This window comes from Clavelina lepadiformis, chromosome 3 (genome assembly GCF_947623445.1).
Source record: "Clavelina lepadiformis chromosome 3, kaClaLepa1.1, whole genome shotgun sequence".
Lineage (NCBI taxonomy): Eukaryota > Metazoa > Chordata > Ascidiacea > Aplousobranchia > Clavelinidae > Clavelina > Clavelina lepadiformis.
Genome location: NC_135242.1, coordinates 10120056 through 10140241, shown reverse-complemented (window position 1 = coordinate 10140241; position 20186 = coordinate 10120056). Strand labels below are relative to the sequence as shown.

The 20186-nt window shown below is 35.3% G+C and overlaps 2 protein-coding genes across 3 annotated transcripts; one reads left to right on the top strand and one right to left on the bottom strand.

The window, feature by feature from the left end:
* The first annotated feature begins 1324 nt into the window (after window positions 1–1324).
* On the top strand, window positions 1325–14561 carry LOC143448895 (transmembrane protein adipocyte-associated 1-like). Of its 2 annotated transcripts, none has more exons than XM_076948825.1 (8): window positions 1325–1687; window positions 7601–7835; window positions 10891–11043; window positions 11112–11228; window positions 12781–12844; window positions 13563–13665; window positions 13750–13933; window positions 13997–14561. In XM_076948825.1, exons 1-8 carry the CDS (start codon window positions 1515–1517, stop codon window positions 14165–14167), a joined length of 1200 nt encoding a protein of 399 aa, XP_076804940.1. In that variant the 5' UTR covers window positions 1325–1514; the 3' UTR covers window positions 14168–14561. The 2 variants fall into 2 exon arrangements, with proteins under 2 accessions (XP_076804940.1, XP_076804941.1); XM_076948826.1 differs by having other exon boundaries at window positions 1574–1697.
* LOC143449813 (SCAN domain-containing protein 3-like) lies at window positions 14557–15558 on the bottom strand. Its single transcript, XM_076950141.1, has 2 exons — window positions 15108–15558; window positions 14557–15053 (listed from the first exon to the last, which is right to left on the bottom strand). Exons 1-2 carry the CDS (start codon window positions 15556–15558, stop codon window positions 14557–14559), a joined length of 948 nt encoding a protein of 315 aa, XP_076806256.1.
* Window positions 15559–20186: the final 4628 nt, after the last annotated feature.

The window sequence follows — 20186 nt, the reverse complement described above, 5'->3', positions numbered from 1 at the left end:
CACCGGTTCAGCAATCATCTCCCGCTCCGTATGTACCGATCATCAGACCTGGAGAGCAAGGCGCTCTTGCCTCCATGCCCCGGCGCGCTGATCTAGCGGAGATACAAGCTACGGTATTACAACCAGTACATAGACTATTTCGGCCGTTTAAAACAACCGTTACAATGCCGACCCTTGCGGTTCCTGCGCCGCCAAACACTTCAGCGGGCGATCTACTACTTTGGTTCCAGCAGCTGGATGACCTGTTCGAGCTGGTTCCTGATTTTGATTTAGGGAGCAAAATACTTACCATGGTAGCAGCCACGCCTGCTTTCCACATGACCCCTTTGTTGAAGTATATATCCGACAGGGATAAAGACGAAACCCTGGAATACGAACAGTTCAAACAATTTTTGCATGCCCGGTTAATCTTGGAGATACCCTCCAACATGTAGCTATAGTACCATCAGTTATTTTAAGCATATGTTACAGTTCACTCATTTGTATATAACTTCAGCTTGTTGTTTGTGCTTGCTCGCCATTGCCACCTTCAGTACGTTGCATATTAATTGTCATCTTTTTCCTTCCGTAGCGGGGGAGGAATGTGGCGGCTTGGCTCGCTTTTGTAAAATCATTACGACATTCTTAGAAATGTGTTTTCCAGAACAATTGGAGTTTTTTAAACTTTCAGTTCCGCCACATCATTCTTAGGAAGGAGTTTTCCAGCTAGTAATTGGAGTTTATAATCTTGCTTTTCAAAACACTGCAAACTACCGTTGGTATATTTGTAAACTTGCTACGAATAATTTCGTGTGAAAGCTCCTTATTTGTACGTTACCAAGTTGCTTCCAAGAAACTGTTTCCAACTAAACCGAATGTAATTTGCATTGCAAACGCACCGTTTTTCACGTCCACACGCCTTGAAATGTTCATGCCTTTTTTGTCATATATTTCCGCCACATCGCAGTACGTATTATAAGCTTGAACTTCTGTGCGAGACTCCGGAGAGCCTCAGACACAAACGGTGACGCAGACGTGAATCAGTAGACATCGTGCAAACAGTCGCATGACTTGTGTTCTTGGTTATTTGTAATGTTGAGAAAGTGTACAGCACCTACAATAAAAGCCTTTTCTGGCAAACGGTATTTGTTATAATATAATACGAACGTTCGGCTGTCAGAAAGGTTAGAGAATTCTAACCGCACGCAACAATAGAGTCAGATACTAATGTAGTAGGTTAACTAAGTCAATAACGTAACGTAAGCTAAGACCGATAAACTCTGTATCTGCATCTGTCGGCATCAACCTCTACATCCTAAAACGACCCCAACCTCTACATTTCTGTGACCTCTACACACACAGTGACAAATAATTTTGTGATTTTTATATGCTTGTGCACTTACATACCAAACCTCTAGAATGGATAGGCAGGCCTAGGCTAAGCATACACCGTATGCTGGCTATTACATTTTCAGTTGTTGTTTTCCTGAAAGTTTGGAGTTTGAGGAAGCAAGTTTAAGCCATATCTGTGACCAATGTCTACTTCATCATTTGAAAGTTTTTCCACAACTCATGGCCTTGAAGATGTTCATGTTACCAGGCCTACAGATGTCAGTGGATCAACAATGTTGCTACATACGTCTGTTGCCAACGTTTCCAATGAGTTTGGTTGCCTTAGAATATTATATGAAGACGTAGGAACCTCCAGGTGATATAGTGTATGTACTGTATAGTATAATGGTATTGTGCTTATTTTAAAATTAAGTAGTCTGTAGATCACAGGCGAATCCAGAAAAATTTGTTAGGTCTGGTCAGTGGCAGGTCTAGCCTAAGTTTACAAGTATTTGAACATTCCCATTTCGGAATTAACTTACCGTTAATATTGGCCGGCCAAAATCGTGAGGAAGCTTATGTGCCCGACAAAAAATCTGGCCAAAAGATTTTATGTTTTGTCGACTGAAATTTGATTGCACCATAAACAGGTCATCATCAGTGAAACAACAAAATTGAAAAAACTTACGTAGGCAAATTAATTGTTCAAATCTACATTCAACTACATTTAAATGTCCTTTGTAACGGAAAGACTAAAATGGAATGTTACAGTTTCCTTTGACGCTTTGAAGTGGGTCACTTGTTTGTTGATTTTTGTATCTTGTTTTAAGTGATCACATTGATATAAACAATTCCCTAGCAGGAACCCGGTTTAATTGTTTCCGTACAATGCATTTCAGCGGCTCATGTTGGCTATTACACGTTGCATCATCATTTCGCTTTATAGAAAATACTTTCTAGCAAAACGATGAACACACTGCATAACAGCACTGACCCCTGTGACAAGGGCATGTAGAAACCTATCAGACTTTGGTGACAACACTGTACTACATGTTGGTTTGCAACTGTGTTAAATTACCTCGTCATTAAAAGCAAAGTAAAATAGATGACAGTAAACCGTATATGAAAGATGCAGTTATTTCTCATTTCATTCCACATGTCTATTTCTGCAGTCATTATAGAGTCATTCCATGTATAATCAACCAATTTTAATTTTGACCACTAATCATAGTCATGGGATCAATGATTTCATTGCAGCAGATACAAATTCCCTAAAACATCTCCTTCACATATTAAATTATGGTTTTTGAATGAAGATCAAAGGTCAAGCTCTTGATGCAATTATAAAAATAGCAATGATTTCCAAAACAAACTTTAGGAAATTGTTTGTAGTATGGTTTCATTATTTTCCTATATCCAAAAATTGTGAGCTTGTTTTTTGACCTTAAAAAGAAAAATACTTTGAACAACTGCACTGTTTGTGATACTGTCACACTTGCAAACTTGTCCAAGACATAAACTACATAACCTCAACTACCTGCCCGCAAGCAATGCTTTGAAGGTAAATTCTGGTATCGTTGTTACTCCCAGGTGATTTAATTGCTAGTTATACTCACACATGACAGAACATTCACAGATTTCAGTTAATTATAATAGAATTATAACGTGAATATTTTGACTCAGGTGCCAACAAAAAGTTTGATTAAAGATGATAGAAGGCATAAAAATTTATTCCTTAACTATTCCAAAAAGTCAGTTTTGTCAATTTTCTTTACGAAAAAGGCTAAGTTAAAGCACAGGACCTTTAAAATGTAAATTGGACATTTTTTTGAAAAGTTGAGTAGGCAAATTTGCAGTCCTAAAAATCTTAAGAGAGAACACAGGTTAAGAGCATTTCTTAAATGAACTATTCAAGATTAACTATCATTATCCATTAGCATAGGCATTCGTGATTGCATTGAAATCTTTCGCCGGAATGCTGTATGACCTTCCTGTAACAGTACTTGGTGCAGTAAATTTGCAGAGAATTTACTGGAATGGAAACCCAGCATGTGCATCTCATCCATATAAGGGCTAAAAAAATGACACGCGATAGGCCTGGTGGATGCATGAATTGCACTTGTTCATCCAGCTGAACACTGTCTACTTCTACTATCAATCCCACTCACCACTTTCCATAATACTTGTAAGCGGTATGATCATTCACAGCAACTTGCATGTCAACCCTGCTGCAGTATGAAAAGTAATGTAGCATATAATGTATTCAATAAATGTAGCTTAAATTGCACAGAATTAACCGCTTTTGTTGATGGACATGCTTAGAAACACTCACACAATCTTTTATTCCTGGCTTTAAACAAGTGAATTCATCATTTTCATGCTAGGATAAAACAGCAGCTTTAGTGCCATCAGATATTTTAATAGATATTTAAAAAATATCAATTGCATGTGCCGCTATTTGTTATTGTTGAATTATAGTGTCTGTTGATCCAAACTTGACGTTGTAAAATGTAGTGCAGTTGTTCAAACTCATTTTACTCATTAAGCTCAAAAAACAAGTTCACAATTTTTGGATATAGGAAAATACTTGAACCATACTGCACAAATATTCAAAAATTTTTTTGGAGATTATTGCTATTTTGATAGTTGCGTCATGAACTTGACCTCTGATCTTCATACAAAATCCTTAAATTACTACGTGAAGGAGATGTTTAAGACACTTTTTAACTGCGGAAATGAATTCCTTGACCCCGAAAATGGCAAAAGAGTCATTCCATGTATAATCAACCAGGCCCTGTAACCACTAATCATAGATTTTGATGGTTTGGATAAATATTGTAAAGCTTCAAAAAATTTCCACCACTTGAAGGATATTAGGTTGGTGAGCACTGGTCACGCTTAGTGATTTTCTTCAATATCTCTATTTCTGAAGATAGAATAACAATACAAATGTTGTTTGTACCATTTTGTGGGTCAGGGTATTTATTTCAGCAGTTAAAAAGTCTCTTAAACATATCCTTCACGTAATAAATTAGAGTTTTTGAATGAAGATCAGAAGGTAAGTTCATGACGTAATTACTAAAATGGCAATGATCTCCGAAACAAAATTTGAAATGACATATTTATACATAATCCCCATCCCTTTTGATGCACTTATTCCAGCGGTCCACAAGCTTGTGAATTCCATCTGAGAAAAATTTTTTTGCTTAGTCATACAACCTGCACTGCTTCATTTAAGAAAATTTATGACCTCGCAAGTCGCAAAGCATCTTTGAGTTGAGCGAATGGATGGTAGTCGGAAGGCGCAAGATCTGGGTTGTATGCAGAATGTTGTACCACTTCAAAACCCAGTTTGTCAATGGTTTCAATAGTTTTTCTAGCCCTATGTGGGAGTGCAGATCTCCAGACTTCTATGCTTGTGCTCTACCCTAAGCTGTCTTGGCACTCACCTCCCGGACACTTTACGGAAGCCAAGGTTTTCATGAATGATTTGATGAGCAGAGCCATGACTAATCTGCAAAGAGCGTGCTATCTCATGGATAGCAATGCGCCAGTCCGCCAGTATCATTCCTTGAGCTTGCTCAGTCTTCTCTTCAGTGGTAGAGGTTGATGTACGTCCTGCTCCTTCTGCATGTTTCACGCTTGTCCGCGCTCAATCCACTCATACACAGATCTTTTCGGTAGCGCACTGTTTCCATATTGTGCTAAAATCCTCCTGTGAATTTCAGCCCCTGATTTGCCTTCTGACCATAAAAATCGGATCCCTGCGCGTTGTTCTTCACTATAGGCGTCTTATGGAGAGAGCATTACCGAGGAAGGCTGGTAAGAGTGACGTGTGTGACATTAATATTTTTATACGCATTATCACCTCATAGTTGTATTTTTTTCAACAACGAACGTAGTGAAGATTTTTGAGCATGTGGAGACTGCAGAGTGATTTCATATTAAGCACTAAGAAAGACTAGGGGAATAACACACAGTTGAAAACGTTATTGATAGTTAAACTGCAAGTATTTTGGCTTTTTGGCATACCCTTGACTTCCAGCAGACAGACTTTTTCATTGCTTGATTTTAGACTGAAAGGAAGATGGCAAAACGGTCATTTAATGAAGCTTTTCTAAAACTTGGATTTACTGAATTGGATGGTAAACCAAAATGTGTGGTATGTTTAAAAGTTCTCTCTGCAGAGTCCATGAAGAAAAACAAGTTGCAACGCCACTTAGAAAAAAATCATGCAAATTATGTTATTATCCACAATGCAGCTCTATCAGAAGATTTTTTATTTTGCAAAGCATTAAAATTGTATGTGCAGGGTGAGGATATTTTTCAATGACTAAATAATTTCTTTACAGAGTTCTCCATTCCTTCGAATAAATGTGCTGGAATTTGCACTGATGGTGCAGCAGCATGTACTGGCTTCAAGTCTAGCGTAGTAAAACGAATCAAAGACTAAGCACCAAGTGCTGAATGGACACATTGTTTTCCCCACGGAGAAGCCCTTGCTGCGAAAAATTGATCACAAGAACTGCACTGCAAGTGTTAAGTAAAGTTGTAAAATGTGTGAATTTGATTAAAGCAAGACATTTAAATCAGCGTCTATTTTCGTCTTTGTGTGCTGACATGGATGCTGATCATAATCCATTGCTGCTGCACACGGAAGTGCGATGGCTATCAAGGGGTCATGTTCTGAAACGTGCTTGCGATCTGCGAGAAGAAATTGTTGTCTTCTTAAGGCAAGAGAATATTGTTGCATTAGCTGAAAAGTTTTGTCAAGAAGATTTCAATGCAAAGGTTGCTTATCTTTGTGATAAATTTGACTCTCTGAACAGTATGAATTTATCAATGCAAGATGCTAATTTTACATTGATTGATCACTCCGCTAAAGTTGCTGCTTACTACAAAAAACTCATTCTTTGGAAAAGCTAGGAGGCTCGAGATGAATACTATATGTTCCCTGAACTAACACACTATAAATGTGACAAAGAAGTTAATATTAAGCAAACCGTAATCATGCACCTGGAACAGCTTGTCCAAAAGTTTGTGCACTATTATGGTGAAACCCTGGTGCCTACTAATGATTGGTTAATTGATCCATTTAGTAGCGCAGATCTGCCTCAACTACCCCAACATGTTGCGGAAGAGTTTATGGACATGACGACAGAAGCAACAAACCGTATTACTTTTGGGTCCTTCAAAGAAAAATACCCAAAAGATTCTGCAAATATTCAGTTTTGGGCTTCCATGTACAAAGTGTATCCGAAAGTTTGTTATTCAAAAACTCTTTCCATTTGCAACAACTTGGCTTTGTGAGACTGAGTTTAGTGCAATGTGTGCATTGAAAACAAAGCATCGAAATCGGTTGAAAGTTGAAGTTGACTTATGGATGTGCTTAAGTAAAGTAACGCCACAATTTCAGAAACTCACTGACGGCAAACAAGCACAGATTTCTCATTAGTGTGATTATGAAGTGTTTTAATGAAAGATTTCAATGCATGGTATTTAATGTGTAGGAATATGGTTGGGTCGAAAGATAGTACCAGTTTGATATTTTCTTTAAACTTAGGTGGCTTTGAAAAAAGGTTGAATTGCTTTAACGCACTCATGGTTTTTGTAGAACATGTTTTCTAAATTTGTCTTAAACAAAATCACGGTGATAAAAAACGCAGAATTGCCTAAAATTAAGAGACACTCACAAATACCACAAAATGGGATTACAGTATTGAGTGGAGATAAGGCTGGCAATGAGAGATAACACATCAGAAGTGAAACAATCGCCATATAGCAATAAAATGGAATCCGTATTGTTAGTTTATTAACTGCTCAGCATTGTTGTATTGTGTGATACTGCTGTTGGGAAATAAGCTGACAGTATTGGGTTTGGTGTTTCAACCGGTATTGGGAACCTCTTCTCCCAATATCCTTTCCTACGCAATTGCTACGAAAACAGATGAAATACAAGCAGACCCCTCACAAAATAGTGAATCCAATAACTTTAGCTTAACCCTGGGCCACTTTTTTAGACATCCGGTTACAAATTCCAATGGTTGCATGTACTCATTGAGTTGCATAGTACTTGTGACGAATTCGGCACATACGCCGTTGGGGAGTGATTAAATTGTAATTAAAGTTATGCTTTCTGAACTTAAGATTTCTTAAGCAAACTTTAAGATAAAAAAGAGAGTCCCTAGTTTTAAAGCTGGCAAAATATGATAATTTAAATTTATGAGTAATGAAATATGTTTTAATTGTTTTGGTGTAATGTTGTTTTATTGTTAACTTTATGTTACAGAGTGAGGATTTGGGATGTAGTGCTGCTAATTCCCAACACTTTGTTTTTTATGTTCATGCTATATCGGCTAAAGCAATCCTGGAATAAGATTACTTTGGGTATAGGAAATGGTGGCAGTCCTGTATTTTTGGCATCATTTATTCTTGTTGGTATTGCTGCGTCACTAAGCGTAATTCGTGGGATAGTTTCCATGACCTTTGATATTGCTACTTTTTCTGGAATTGATGCCAATAAGGTATTGTATGTATTTATTTGTATTGGTATTAATATATTATGCAAAATGGGCCCACTGAAACCATGTTTTATGAAAGATATAACCTTATAATTGAAATACATATAATTATATATACAGTAATATCCCAGTTAAGTTCATCAAACATGAATTCAAAACCATATCAACTCGTCATCAAAAAAGAGTTACTAGAGAGAAAAAGTAGCATTACTAAAGTTCACACGTATCATGAACCGTCAGATGATGCATATATGCGCAAATTATTTACAAATTGCTTCTGTTATACATACAAAAAGTTAGGTTAACTTTAGTTAAAGCATCTGTTGTGATTCCTGTTATGCAGTTAGCCTGTCACACTTCTAAATTGTGCTCTGTGCGACAGCTAATCCATAAACTCTTGCTGAGATACCGTATATTGGAATGCAACAAGATTAGGCAAGTGTCGTGACCTTCAGTGAAAATATGGACATGTAATTAATTTCACAACCTTACATAATTAACTATCATTATATCCTCCATACATTAACAAACATAACAAAGATATTCATATTTACAGTACATAAAATTGCATTAAGCGCTTAGTCGTATGCACATACTGGTTTTCAAATAACGCGACCACTACAGATGATGAGAGGTTTGTCCACTGTCTCTATACTGACAGGGCTTGTTGTTTTTTTTGGGCGTATTGACCACCTCCTGTTCTTAAAACAAAAGTTTTGCGTCATATACATTTAATTATTATACAACACAACTGTTTCCCACTACTTGAACGTCATTCAAATTTTTTGCGTTAAACTTCACATTTTTTAGCCATGCTAAAACATTCCATGTAATATTAAATGCATAGGAAACAACTATGGCAAAACAAACGCTCAAGACTTTTTTAATTTTACTAATCGCTTTTCTTTCTATCAAATGAAACTAAAGAGACTATAGCTTCAAATTGCTGGTGGTTGACATTAGGGCTGACAACTTCAAGCAAAGTATGCGGTTGACCAAAATTTTGCTCATATATCCACTTCCTGTCAATCAATATTTGGCAGTAAGCCAATGTCGCTAGAGAACTAAGTTGCCCTGTTTTTCACAAATCGTTTTGCAATGTGACAATACATTCCTTAGTAGCCTTGTGTAAGAGGAAATTTGATTGCTTTTACAGCTGCCACCATGTAATGATTCCTGATTTACATTAGCCTGTCTCACTTAGCGAGTCTGTTAGACAGCAAAAACAAAACCTTTTGCTGTAATAACGTTGTTGGAATGCAATAAGATCATGCAAGTGTATGGGTTACGGAATTGGATTAGCTTATTTAACTTCAACTTTTCAAACATGACCTAATATGCAGAACCTTAGCATTTCCAACACCTGTCAACAAAATTGCGCTAGCATACGTGTCAGTACTATAATTAACTGGAATAACTGTCTCACAAAATACTTCACTTTTAATTAGCAAAATTATTTAGTAATATGACAATGCAACGCTTAGTAGCATGTGTGAGTTTTGAAAGATTTGCTTACTTATCTTCATGGAAGCGAAAGAAGAGATTAAACAAGCCCACTGTAAAATGATATTTTGATTTTCCAAGTTATTTGACTCTGTTTTTCATCGCAGTTATGCCAAAGAATTATTACAAAAAACTGTTTGGAATCAAAGGAAACGCTTCCACGGTAGCAGTTGATTAAACAGTAAAGGTTTGATGAAAAAATTGCTTTTCTTGTATGACTACACTGCTGAATGTTACAGATTGTTGATACGTTTTGGAGTGATGGTTTAAAAAATAAAACTGCTAATTTCGCATTTTCAGTACACAAAAGTACTGCAATTGCTTTTAACCACACAATTTTTAATTTATTTATGTCAACTATGCGTTTTGAAATTTGTTTTTAAGCAAATGCAAAATAAAAGCTAAAACATAGCTTATTATGGCTTTCTGTAGGTTTTTTTTATTACGTCATAATTCTTTTATTATGTTTAAACCGAAAATGAAATTTGTTTTACCTGGCATTCACTGCAAGCTACCAGTCTCAATAAAAAAATCCTGACAAGGGGTTAAAAATCCATTAATAACTGTTTTTGTACAAATTATAGCAATTTGTTTATTTTCAAACCAAAAGAAAAAAAAAATTTTTGAGTTAAATGAAACTTATTATTATAACTAACGCTACTAAGTATGATCATTATTTGTCATTGAACATTTTCCACAAAGTTTTTCTTTTTTGAAAGATAGTTAAGTTTGTTTTGATTTTATCAATAAAATATATAACGTGTTAGTACGACTTTAACGTAATTATTTTCGGTAAGATTTGCTACTTTTAGTGGTATTTTACCATTAAAATCAATTGGTGATATAGAAGATCTATAATTCACCTGATCCAAATAAGAACATAAACGAGAATTTCAAAGTTTAACTTTGATTCAGAGCAAAAAATGGCCTCACAACATTATATATTGCAAAAAATTGTATAACCTTTAGAAAAAAGATAGTTTTAAACTTAAAATGAAATGAAAATTATTAAAATCTGTTGAACTAAACTCATAATATGACCGTTGAAACTTAGGTGAAAATGATCTCCAACTTCGCTCAGTTAAACTACTTGCAAAAGCCTTGTTTGCACTTTGCAATCAAACTACTAGAAATAGCTTAAAAGGACTTTTAAAGAATCATAAACTTATTTTATCATCAAAGTTTTTTCAACTTCAGCTAAAAATTTATTGATCATGTCTAGTTTTGCGCACACATTTCAATACCAGTATTCGCAATAAAGCAAAAACAAGTTAGACACACTTAAGCGTGACAATTATCTACATCATATAAAAGAAACACTAGTCGGCCCGTTGTTGTTGTTAGTGTTTCTTGAGGTCTTATAGTAAGATTACTTGAAGAATGAGAATTATATATTATGATAAGTAATTTCAATTTTCACTAATTAGCAAGAATTATATCTCTACTCAATTCTTATACGATTAATGTGGTGCGCGAAATGTATATACTTATAGAGAGTTAATTCCTACCAGTTTAAAGGTATAGTTTAATTTCAATTTCTATTCTTATGCTTTAGATTCTGTGGGTCATTTTGCGTTTTTTTCTGTTGATGGCCGAGTTGAGTGTTCTGATATTTGCTGTAGCATTTGGTCACATGGACAGTAAAAGAAGTATCCAATGGGTCATTATAGTTACTGCCTGCTTTTCTTTAGTATACTCCATAATTCAAGTAAGTAAAATTAGTAAGTAATACTGTCATTTTATGGTTTGGCGATTAAAACTTTGAATGACTTTTAGTGCACTCTAGAGCTGTTGAATTACGATCCACATTTTCACACTTACCTAGAAAAGAGGAAAGTGTATGGACATGGAGGGACAAAATTTTGCTTGACTACTTCAGTTTTGCTGTTAATTGTAAGTATTCTACTTATAAGGAGGCAGATTTGTTTCATAAAAGGCTTGTTTCTTTGTTTATTTCTTTATGTAATAAAATTATTAAAAATGAATTTAATTTAAAATCACCCCATGGGGATCCCTGAAATTTTGCATGTGAATAGGCTTTCTTGATAGTATCTCATACTGGAATATAGCAAAAACCACATATCTTTACATGTACAAACTGTGTAACTTCTGTCTTTGTTCCTTTGCTGCTTGTACAAAACTCTCCTTTTATTGAGGATTTTTAATTAACTTATTAAACACAACTAGAACCTAAGAGAGAAATGTAGAAATTTTTTTTCAAGTCCCATTGGCTTTTTAATGATGGCATGGAACAAATGGTAACTAGACAGCTTTTTTTGCAAAAGATGAGTGAGTTCAGTCAAAGCATACCTGTCACAACAAAAAGAATAAGGGATACCACAACATGTTCAGAATTTATTGTGCCAAATTCGTGGTTTAATTTTTATTGCCCAAGTCTGATGCAAGAATGGCTGGGTAAAATAGTGTCAGAATGAGGCTCTTTCGTATTAATCAGTCTACGTAATGTTTTGTTTGCTAGGTGAAAGTTGTGATCAATGCTGTAGAATCAGAAGTAAAGCTAATGACAGGCTAACCCACCCAAATATATTAAATAAAAGCGCTCGACAAAGTGACAATATTCTGCAAGCAGTAGATGAACAGAATCAGAAGTTCCAAAGTTTTCATTAACAGAATTGAGGTAACCATTCCCTATTCTAAGATAGTAGGGATGGGCCAGTACGAACCAAAACCCTAATAGATTTACCGATTATCGCCTTTGTGGAAAATTAGGCCGAACACAAATACTAACAATGGCAAACATGAATACTACAATAGGTATAAATTTCTCGGCTTTGTTAAAAAATTGTTATACATTTTTCTGGCTAAGCTAAACTAGAGTCAACATTTACTTCAGTATTTTGCTTTTAAAAAGTGCTTCAAATTTTGATTGGTAATTTTTAACAAAAACGTTGCCGCTAAAAAATTCTTGATATATATATACACAAACAATTATACATACATTAAATGATTGTCAAAAATGCGTCTTTCATCACCCGCCTGATTTTCGCGGTTATTTTACTAACGCCAGGCAACTCGAAATAATTTATCAGTTTTTTAATTTTTAAGTTACCAAGCTTTCACATGAATACAAATCAAAACGTTTGACAGTGCATTGTCTCAGGAGTTCAGTATTTAGTTTTGTTTCACTTCAAGCACAGATTCAACATACCTTCTACTACAGGCAAACCGATAGCGAGTTACAAAAGTGAATTCGCCTATGCATACATGTACTAATGTAACTGTAACTGTAATTTTCCTATTTCCTTTATAACTCTGGATCTGATTTTGTAATTTTTACTTTAAATCATGCATGTGCGTGTATGTGTACTTTGAAATGCAATGATGTTTAATTTGGATGATGGGTTAAGATTGTAGTTACTTTTGTCAAATCCAAAACTGTAGTCATTGTTGTTTGTTTTTTAAACATTTCAGTTTTGTTTTGCAGATTTATTCTGGTGTTATTGCTTTGCCATTTGTGAAGTGGCTGCAAAAGTATCTTTCTGTACCAAGTAAGATATGCGAGAACCTTTTTTCAGTATACCTCCTATTTGCATTATGGTTGTTTTAATTCTATATAATTTAACCCAGTACAACAATTACTTTATGCACATGTGATACATAATGCATAAAGACTGCAAAATATGCATTTGTGGTTCATATGTGCACAAAGACATTTTTTGGAAAAACCGCAAATTTCTGGTATTTCTCAATTTTTTAATTTTGCATTTTCGATGACAAAATGCACATTGCATGATAACCATAGCTAGGTTTCAATTATTTTGCAAGTTTAACACCCTTAAAATATGAAGACTTGTTGAACCTTTTTAAATGTGCATATGTTTTAATCATCAAATCGAACAGTTTTTATTGAAAGATGTCTTACGGGATCATTTAACAAAAATAGAGGTGTATGTGAAAGAGATACACTGCTTCTAAATACGTCGATGAAATACCGTTTTTTGCAAAAAATACGTTATAAAAAGAAGTAGGCCTATTAAGCACGACTTGCTCCGAAGGTAAATGTTACACTTACGTAACGACTAAAAGGTCCATCTAAATGCGGGCATCCTAATGTAACTAAAGCAGTCATTGACCGTCACGTCACAAAGGAATCACCTTGCGTGGCACGCGTGCCGGAGAATGCCGGCCTCTGGTTTATATAGTAAGGTATGTTTATAAGATAAAACATTCTAATTAATTATTAATTAATGTTTTAAATGTTTACAGCTCGCAAATCTTTTTATTTCTATGCGGCCATAATGATTCTTCTAAACTTGATTTCAACAGTTGGTTGCATATTGCTGTTGTTTGACAACAACTTTGGCCTCTGGTAATCTAATATTTTTGGTTAATTAAGACTTGTACGGAGCTTGTAAAATCTGACTTATCCCTAAATCTAAGGTATAATTTTCAGCATGTTGGATGCATTCTCGCTTGTTTACTTTACAACGTTTGCACCTCTACTGTACTGGACATTCTTAAGATTGCATTTTGGAAAGTCGCAAAGGAATGGAGTAATGTATTCTTATTCGACGCACGTTGATGAAGAGTTACCTGATGTGGCTGGTTTTGATATGCCCAACAATAATGAAACTATTGTAGGTTTTGTCAGGTTTTTTCGCATTTTTATGTTTCTCATGACTAATGTTCATGCTTGATAGGTGGACTCAACTTTAAGCGGGATTTTGGTCTTCAATGATGAAAGAAACGAGATTTTGCCGCATTTTTTGCAACATGTGGAAGAACCCCTTAACAATATTTCCAGCCACACCATCGACGTCGCTACATCTGTTATATTCGAAAGCCCTATTAATGTTAATCCTTTGGTTTGATTTTTATGTCGTGCGAATGGTCATATTTCTTATAATAATGCTTTTTGTGTTCCTGCCATAGACATCGGATAAGTCACTTCCACTTTGCTTTGCAAAATAAAGTTGTTTTTACCCCACGAAAACTGCTCTACAGCAAGTAATCTTTTGAAACGTTCCCCTACGCTCATGCACTTTCGCGCCATTTTGGGCTTTTTTGTCAAACACAGCTTGCTTCATTTTTCCCTTAGCAACCCAGTTTAGTTGGGCATCTAGTGTTTATATTTCCGATGTCTATGGTTCTTGCTGTACGCAACCTTCAAAATTAGATGAAGCTCTTCAGGCATCATTCAATCTAAAAGTTAGTTTGCAAATTTAGTGTTATATAACAGGTCACAAATAAAACAAAATAATCATATCACTAAATTTGTGACGTGCAGCTTCAAGGAAGAGGCGATCACATTCTTCATCATTTTCTTTGCATAGCTGCCGAAACTAGTTTTTACTTTGTTAATTGCTATAACAGCAACATTCAAAGATTCTTGTAGAGGTAAACTAAGACGTTTTGTAACCAAATGTTGACGGTGTGTCACACAATGGATAGTAAAAAGATGAGGGATTTTCTGCCGAAGTAAAGATAAAAGTCCGCGATACATGCTTACCATGGATGGGACACCGTCGACAGCGCATACTAACATATTTACAAGAGGGATAGATTTGTCTTGCAAGTAGGCTATTAAAGTTTGATATATTGCTTGACCTTTAGTGTCTGTTTCCAGATACTTGCACAATGAAAGCTCCTCCGTAATTTTTCCATGAGCTATATATCTGACATAAGTCATAAGAAGAGCATTATAGTCTGATGTTGTCGTTTCATTCAATTGTACGCTGAAAGAAGTTTTTCCAAGCACTTCGCAAAGTTGTTCTCATTTCATCAATTCTTCGTTTGCTACGGTAGTATCACTCAGCGGAAGAGCTTGAACTATTGGTGCAGGATCTCGCTCCATAACCGTAGAAATTATTTCTTTAACAGCAGGCACTACCAATCTTTCTCCCGCAGTAAATGTTAGGTCTTCTTTTGCAATTAAAGAAGATACCTTGTAGGAAGCAATCAAACCTTTGACATTTCGGCACGTATTTTGCGCAAAAACATTTCTAATGGAGCTTCGAGCTTCACTCTTTTTCAAAGCTTGAAAAAACTCCATTGATTTGTTTGCTTTGTCCGGATGAATTCTGCGTAAGTGATCTTGCAACCTGGACAGCTTCATTGCCTCAGTTGTGAGTGTTTTCTTACATAAGAGACACATGGGAAGTAGCGTATTTGATGGAAATGGCACCAATCTAAACTTAATACATTCGACAAGATATAAACGGCACTTAGGCCTAATCTTATTTTGTTTGCTATTGGTAGCCATTACTTTTGTTAATGAAATCACAGGTAATAAAATATAATGTCAACCTTTAATTTAAGTCAAATTACTGCTCTGCTGGTTTCAGTATAATTCTCAACAATGCATAAACCTGAATGAAAAGGTGGGCACCGCTAACGAAATAGTTAAAACCGTCGCTATGACGATGTTCAGTCAATGCTGTGCTGTCAGTTAGCGTTGATAATGTATATTTGCTTTATTTCACAATCAATCAAGCTAACGTTTCCTATTTTTCTGTATTTAGGCCTACTGCTTGTTCTGTGGACTTGTAGTTGATAACTTTAGATCAACTTCAAACCTATTTCTCCCCTTAAAAATTTTTGAATACGCCCCTGAATCACTCATCAGTTTTGAAACCGATTAATCAATCTGGAAATCTGATTAATTTCACTTTTAATGCTTTTCATTATTACTACAGACAAACACGTGAAGTTACAAAAACATTACTGTTTATAGGAAAAGATTTTAAGAACCCAATTGCCATCAAAGCGTATCTCTCTACATTACAAGTTCATTAGGACATTACAAGATACTGTTATTAGAGCTGTTACAATCTATCTGTTCATTTATACTCGCCGATGTTTCCCCTCTGAAATCATATGGGATGCAACGGTACATTTATACACTGAAGGAAAGCTTTAAAGAAACAGAGATCCAACTTGAGGTGCAATGCGAGATTTACAGGTTAGGTATTAATTCTAACAAGCTGATCTTTAATGAAAGGAAATACGTGTCAAACAACAGTGTTTATTTTGAGAATGACAGTGAGATTATTATGGGGTCAATCGTGCAGATATATATGATTCCCAATTAAGTTTTCAATCACGCTGGGATTATTTCGAATTCGGCGAGTTCATAATGCAATGTAGATAACATGTTTAAAAAATAGGAAGGCAATTCATTAGGTTATCTTAGTACAATGAGTTCAAAAGCACAAGGTGGATAACATATTTCCGAAACAAGTTGTCAATCAACTATTCGTCGATTGGATTACAATTGTGTCGTGAATTAAGAATGAACTTATGGCAAGCATGATGTTGTGCAATAATAGAGCGGTAGATAGCAGATAGCCTACATAATTATAACATCACAACTTGGAAGACAATGGAAATCTCGTCTTCCGCTCCCTTAAAAAATAAAATCGCTGCCACCCCCAACTTCACAAAATGTCACAATTGCACCCTTGCTAGACAATATCGCCCCCGTTGATAAAACCCCGATTTAAACTAAACAAGCACAATAAATTTAAATAAGGCCCTTGGGCAAGGCATGAACGAAACTTGCTCCTGTCCAGTGGACCAGGTGGACAGCTTCAAATTCAAGCAATACTAGAGGAAAATGTAAAAGACAATATAAAAAATGCGTAATAATCGGAACTTGCACAAAGGCTACTTCAGTAACTGGGGCTCAAGCGATGATGAATTATTGGGCCAGGTTTAAGTCGTGCAAAAACTTTCCACAGTCCAAGGATAAAGATCGTTGTCATATCATACCATATAGAGTCGGAGTTTGCTTAGATTTATAAGCTTTAGCAAAAATATTTCTCACCATCTTGGCTTTTAATTTCACGTATGCATTTCGAAGTGTTTTCCTTAAGGAATTAAATCTTTGTAGCTTGAGTTTTTCGGATCATATAAATTTCGGTGACTGCAAACCAGCTCAATCAAAGTCCCATTAAAATCTTGGCAGTTATCGGTACCATATATCCATCATTAAAAAAAACTGACTTCAAGTGTAATATAACTTGGAATAGTATCACATAGTCTGAAAGAGTAATATAGTCTTATAGATAGAGTAGGCTAAGTTATAAGTACAGATAGCAGAAATAGCCCAGGTCGGTCGACAGAAATATTTTTATAGTTAACAGTTTAAGCTAAATAATACCCCGTGTATTTACGAATTGTTTAACTACAAACTTTGAAAAACATTATTCCGTAATTTCTGACTTTCCGTTAATTAGTGTCGTGTTCTTCACATTGCTTATTATGTAAAAACTACCATAAATAAATAACTTCACCAATAAAAATGTTGTCTAACGGTTATAGAGAGTCTAAAGCACATTGTGACAGAATTATTTTTCATAGTAACAGGTTAAGCTAAATAATACCGCGTATATTTGCGAATTGTATTACTACAAACATAGAACAAAAATATTTCGTAATTTGTCACTTTCCGTAAACTAGTGTCGAGTTCCTCAGTTTTCTCATTCCATAAATTAATGTTGTCCTACAAATATATCACACTACAGTGTACTGGTTGTGTAAGCCTTTGAGGTAGGCTACCAAATCTTATAAATACAATATATATATAAATGTATATCTTGCCGGTATGAAGCTTATTGCGTAATCCTAGACTATCACAAAGTGCAAACGTAATATGTACCCTAGACCAAGCAACTAGCTGGCACATCAAGAGCATACTTGAAAACTGGCATATTTTGCGCGACGGCAGCCGGAAAAGTTTAACAAATTTTAATCATAAAGGCATTGTTTTAACTCGAACGTTTTCCTCCAGCAGTAGGTCAGTTTTCCGTGAGGGCAACCTCGCGGACATGTTTGGTTACCATGTCGTCTATGGTACCCGCAAAACTTGTGCCGTTTTTCGCAATCTGCACTCTGTTTGTATCGCCTTCAACTCTAATCATGCAAAATATCTGATAAGGATGATAACATTGATAAGATAAGATGAAAATAATTTCTTTTTAATGATGCCTAAGTTTGATTTAAATTCGTTGTTTTTCTTCGTTTAACTTATTTTCCAAAATGAGGCCTTTTACATTGTTAAGGATATGCGTATCGGTGAGTTGGTACCGTACCATTTTTCGCCATTGTACAGTTAACATTGGGACCAATTGTCCACACAACTTGTGTTTTCTATCAACTTTGCCATACTCGGTTCTCACTCTAACTGTTTACTTGTTTTGCTGAAGTCAAAAATGAAAATACAGACCTACCGTGTTGGTGGTACTGTACTGTAGTTTCTAGTAATACAGTTTATTCAGAAAACTCTGCAGGCACTTTTATTGTTGTTAAGGTATCGGTGCACCTTGTAGGGTTGTAGACTATGACTATATATATGCTGCATAGTGTATAAAAAATTTCGCATTTCGCATTACTTCCGTTTTGCAAAGGGTGCCGCATCTTTCACTCTAAAAGTAAAGGGTGTGGCGCACCTCCCTACCCCCATTTTCGACGCAAATGTATGTACAGTTGCGCAACCAGAAATAATCAAAGGGGTTTGGCAATGAACTAAGAGATATTACCATTTTAATTCCTGTATAAGTCAATTTTTTTGTGCCAAATTTTCACCCAAAACTATTGCTACGACTTATACACGAGTGTGATCATAATTAAAACTGCAAAGCGCTCTATTGCTCAAGTTTGTTAATGTGCGCCCTTTGTCTGACTCGCGTATTTGCATGCAGGAATCTTTGGTATCAGGAGTTCATCTTAATCATGCGGTTTTTACACTTTGATGGATATTGGACATTGCGGCGTTTTAGCATAAATAAAGTTTGTTACAGAGTTTTATCAGCATTAGCTGAAACAGTTGTGGTGGTCACAGAATTGGCGCCAGCTTAGGTAAATATTTGGGCGTGGTGTGACGTCACATTATGTCATCATGTTCGGTTATGACATCACGTAAGCAACTTAACCCATGCCCAAATGAGAGCATGTCAAGTTTTGCAGTTTAGTAATTGCCAGAATTACTATTAAAGTTATGTTCAAACAACGTGATAACGTAGCCTTAGGAGTTTTACAGATTGCTTAGATTTGATAAACGGAAGGTGTATACACTTCTTCAAACAAAACTGTATAATACGTTTTATTACTTTGAAACACCAATACCTTGTTAAAAATAAAAATAAATAAAAATAAATAAAAGATAGATACGAAAGAGGATGCAAACTGTAAGTGCCTGCATTTAATATGGAGAGTGACTATTTTACTGTATGTAGTTCACGCTGCCCGTTGTTAAAGATAGCAGATTGGCTATTTCACCGTAAGTAGGTCATGCAACCCATAGTTAAAGTATGGTTAAAGATAGGCAATTAGTTAAGGAGAATGGGTATGCTAAAAGTCGATTTAAGCTATTTAGGGTTTTATTGAAGTTTTAGATTAGAAGTAAGATTCAGGTTAGGTTTAGGTTACTAAGTTATAACATTTAAGTTAAGTTAACAAGAATCAATGAAAAATCGCTTTAAACATACAATTTTTTTCCGGTGCTGCAAGTTGCACGGCTCATAATAAGTACAAACAGTATGTTGTAATGGGTCCTACAGTTCTAAATAAAAATAAATGAGTTTATTTTCTAAAAATGAAATTATATTCACTTTGTACCAGTGGTTATCAAACCTTTTGCGCCGCCAATTTTTGGTGAATCTACTAACCTTCACTGGATAGATAACCTGCAAACCATGCGTTATTTATCAGCGTGGCTAGCCTACACCTCCTGTACATAAAAGAGTGACTGACATATTTTTGATAATGTATTTTTGCTGTCGATAATAAATCTTAATATTAATTCTAAGTGAAATAAAAATTTAGTTTTAAGAATGAGGAAAGATATTTGTATGGGAAAGTTTTTAAATTTTTTTCTTCACATACAGATAT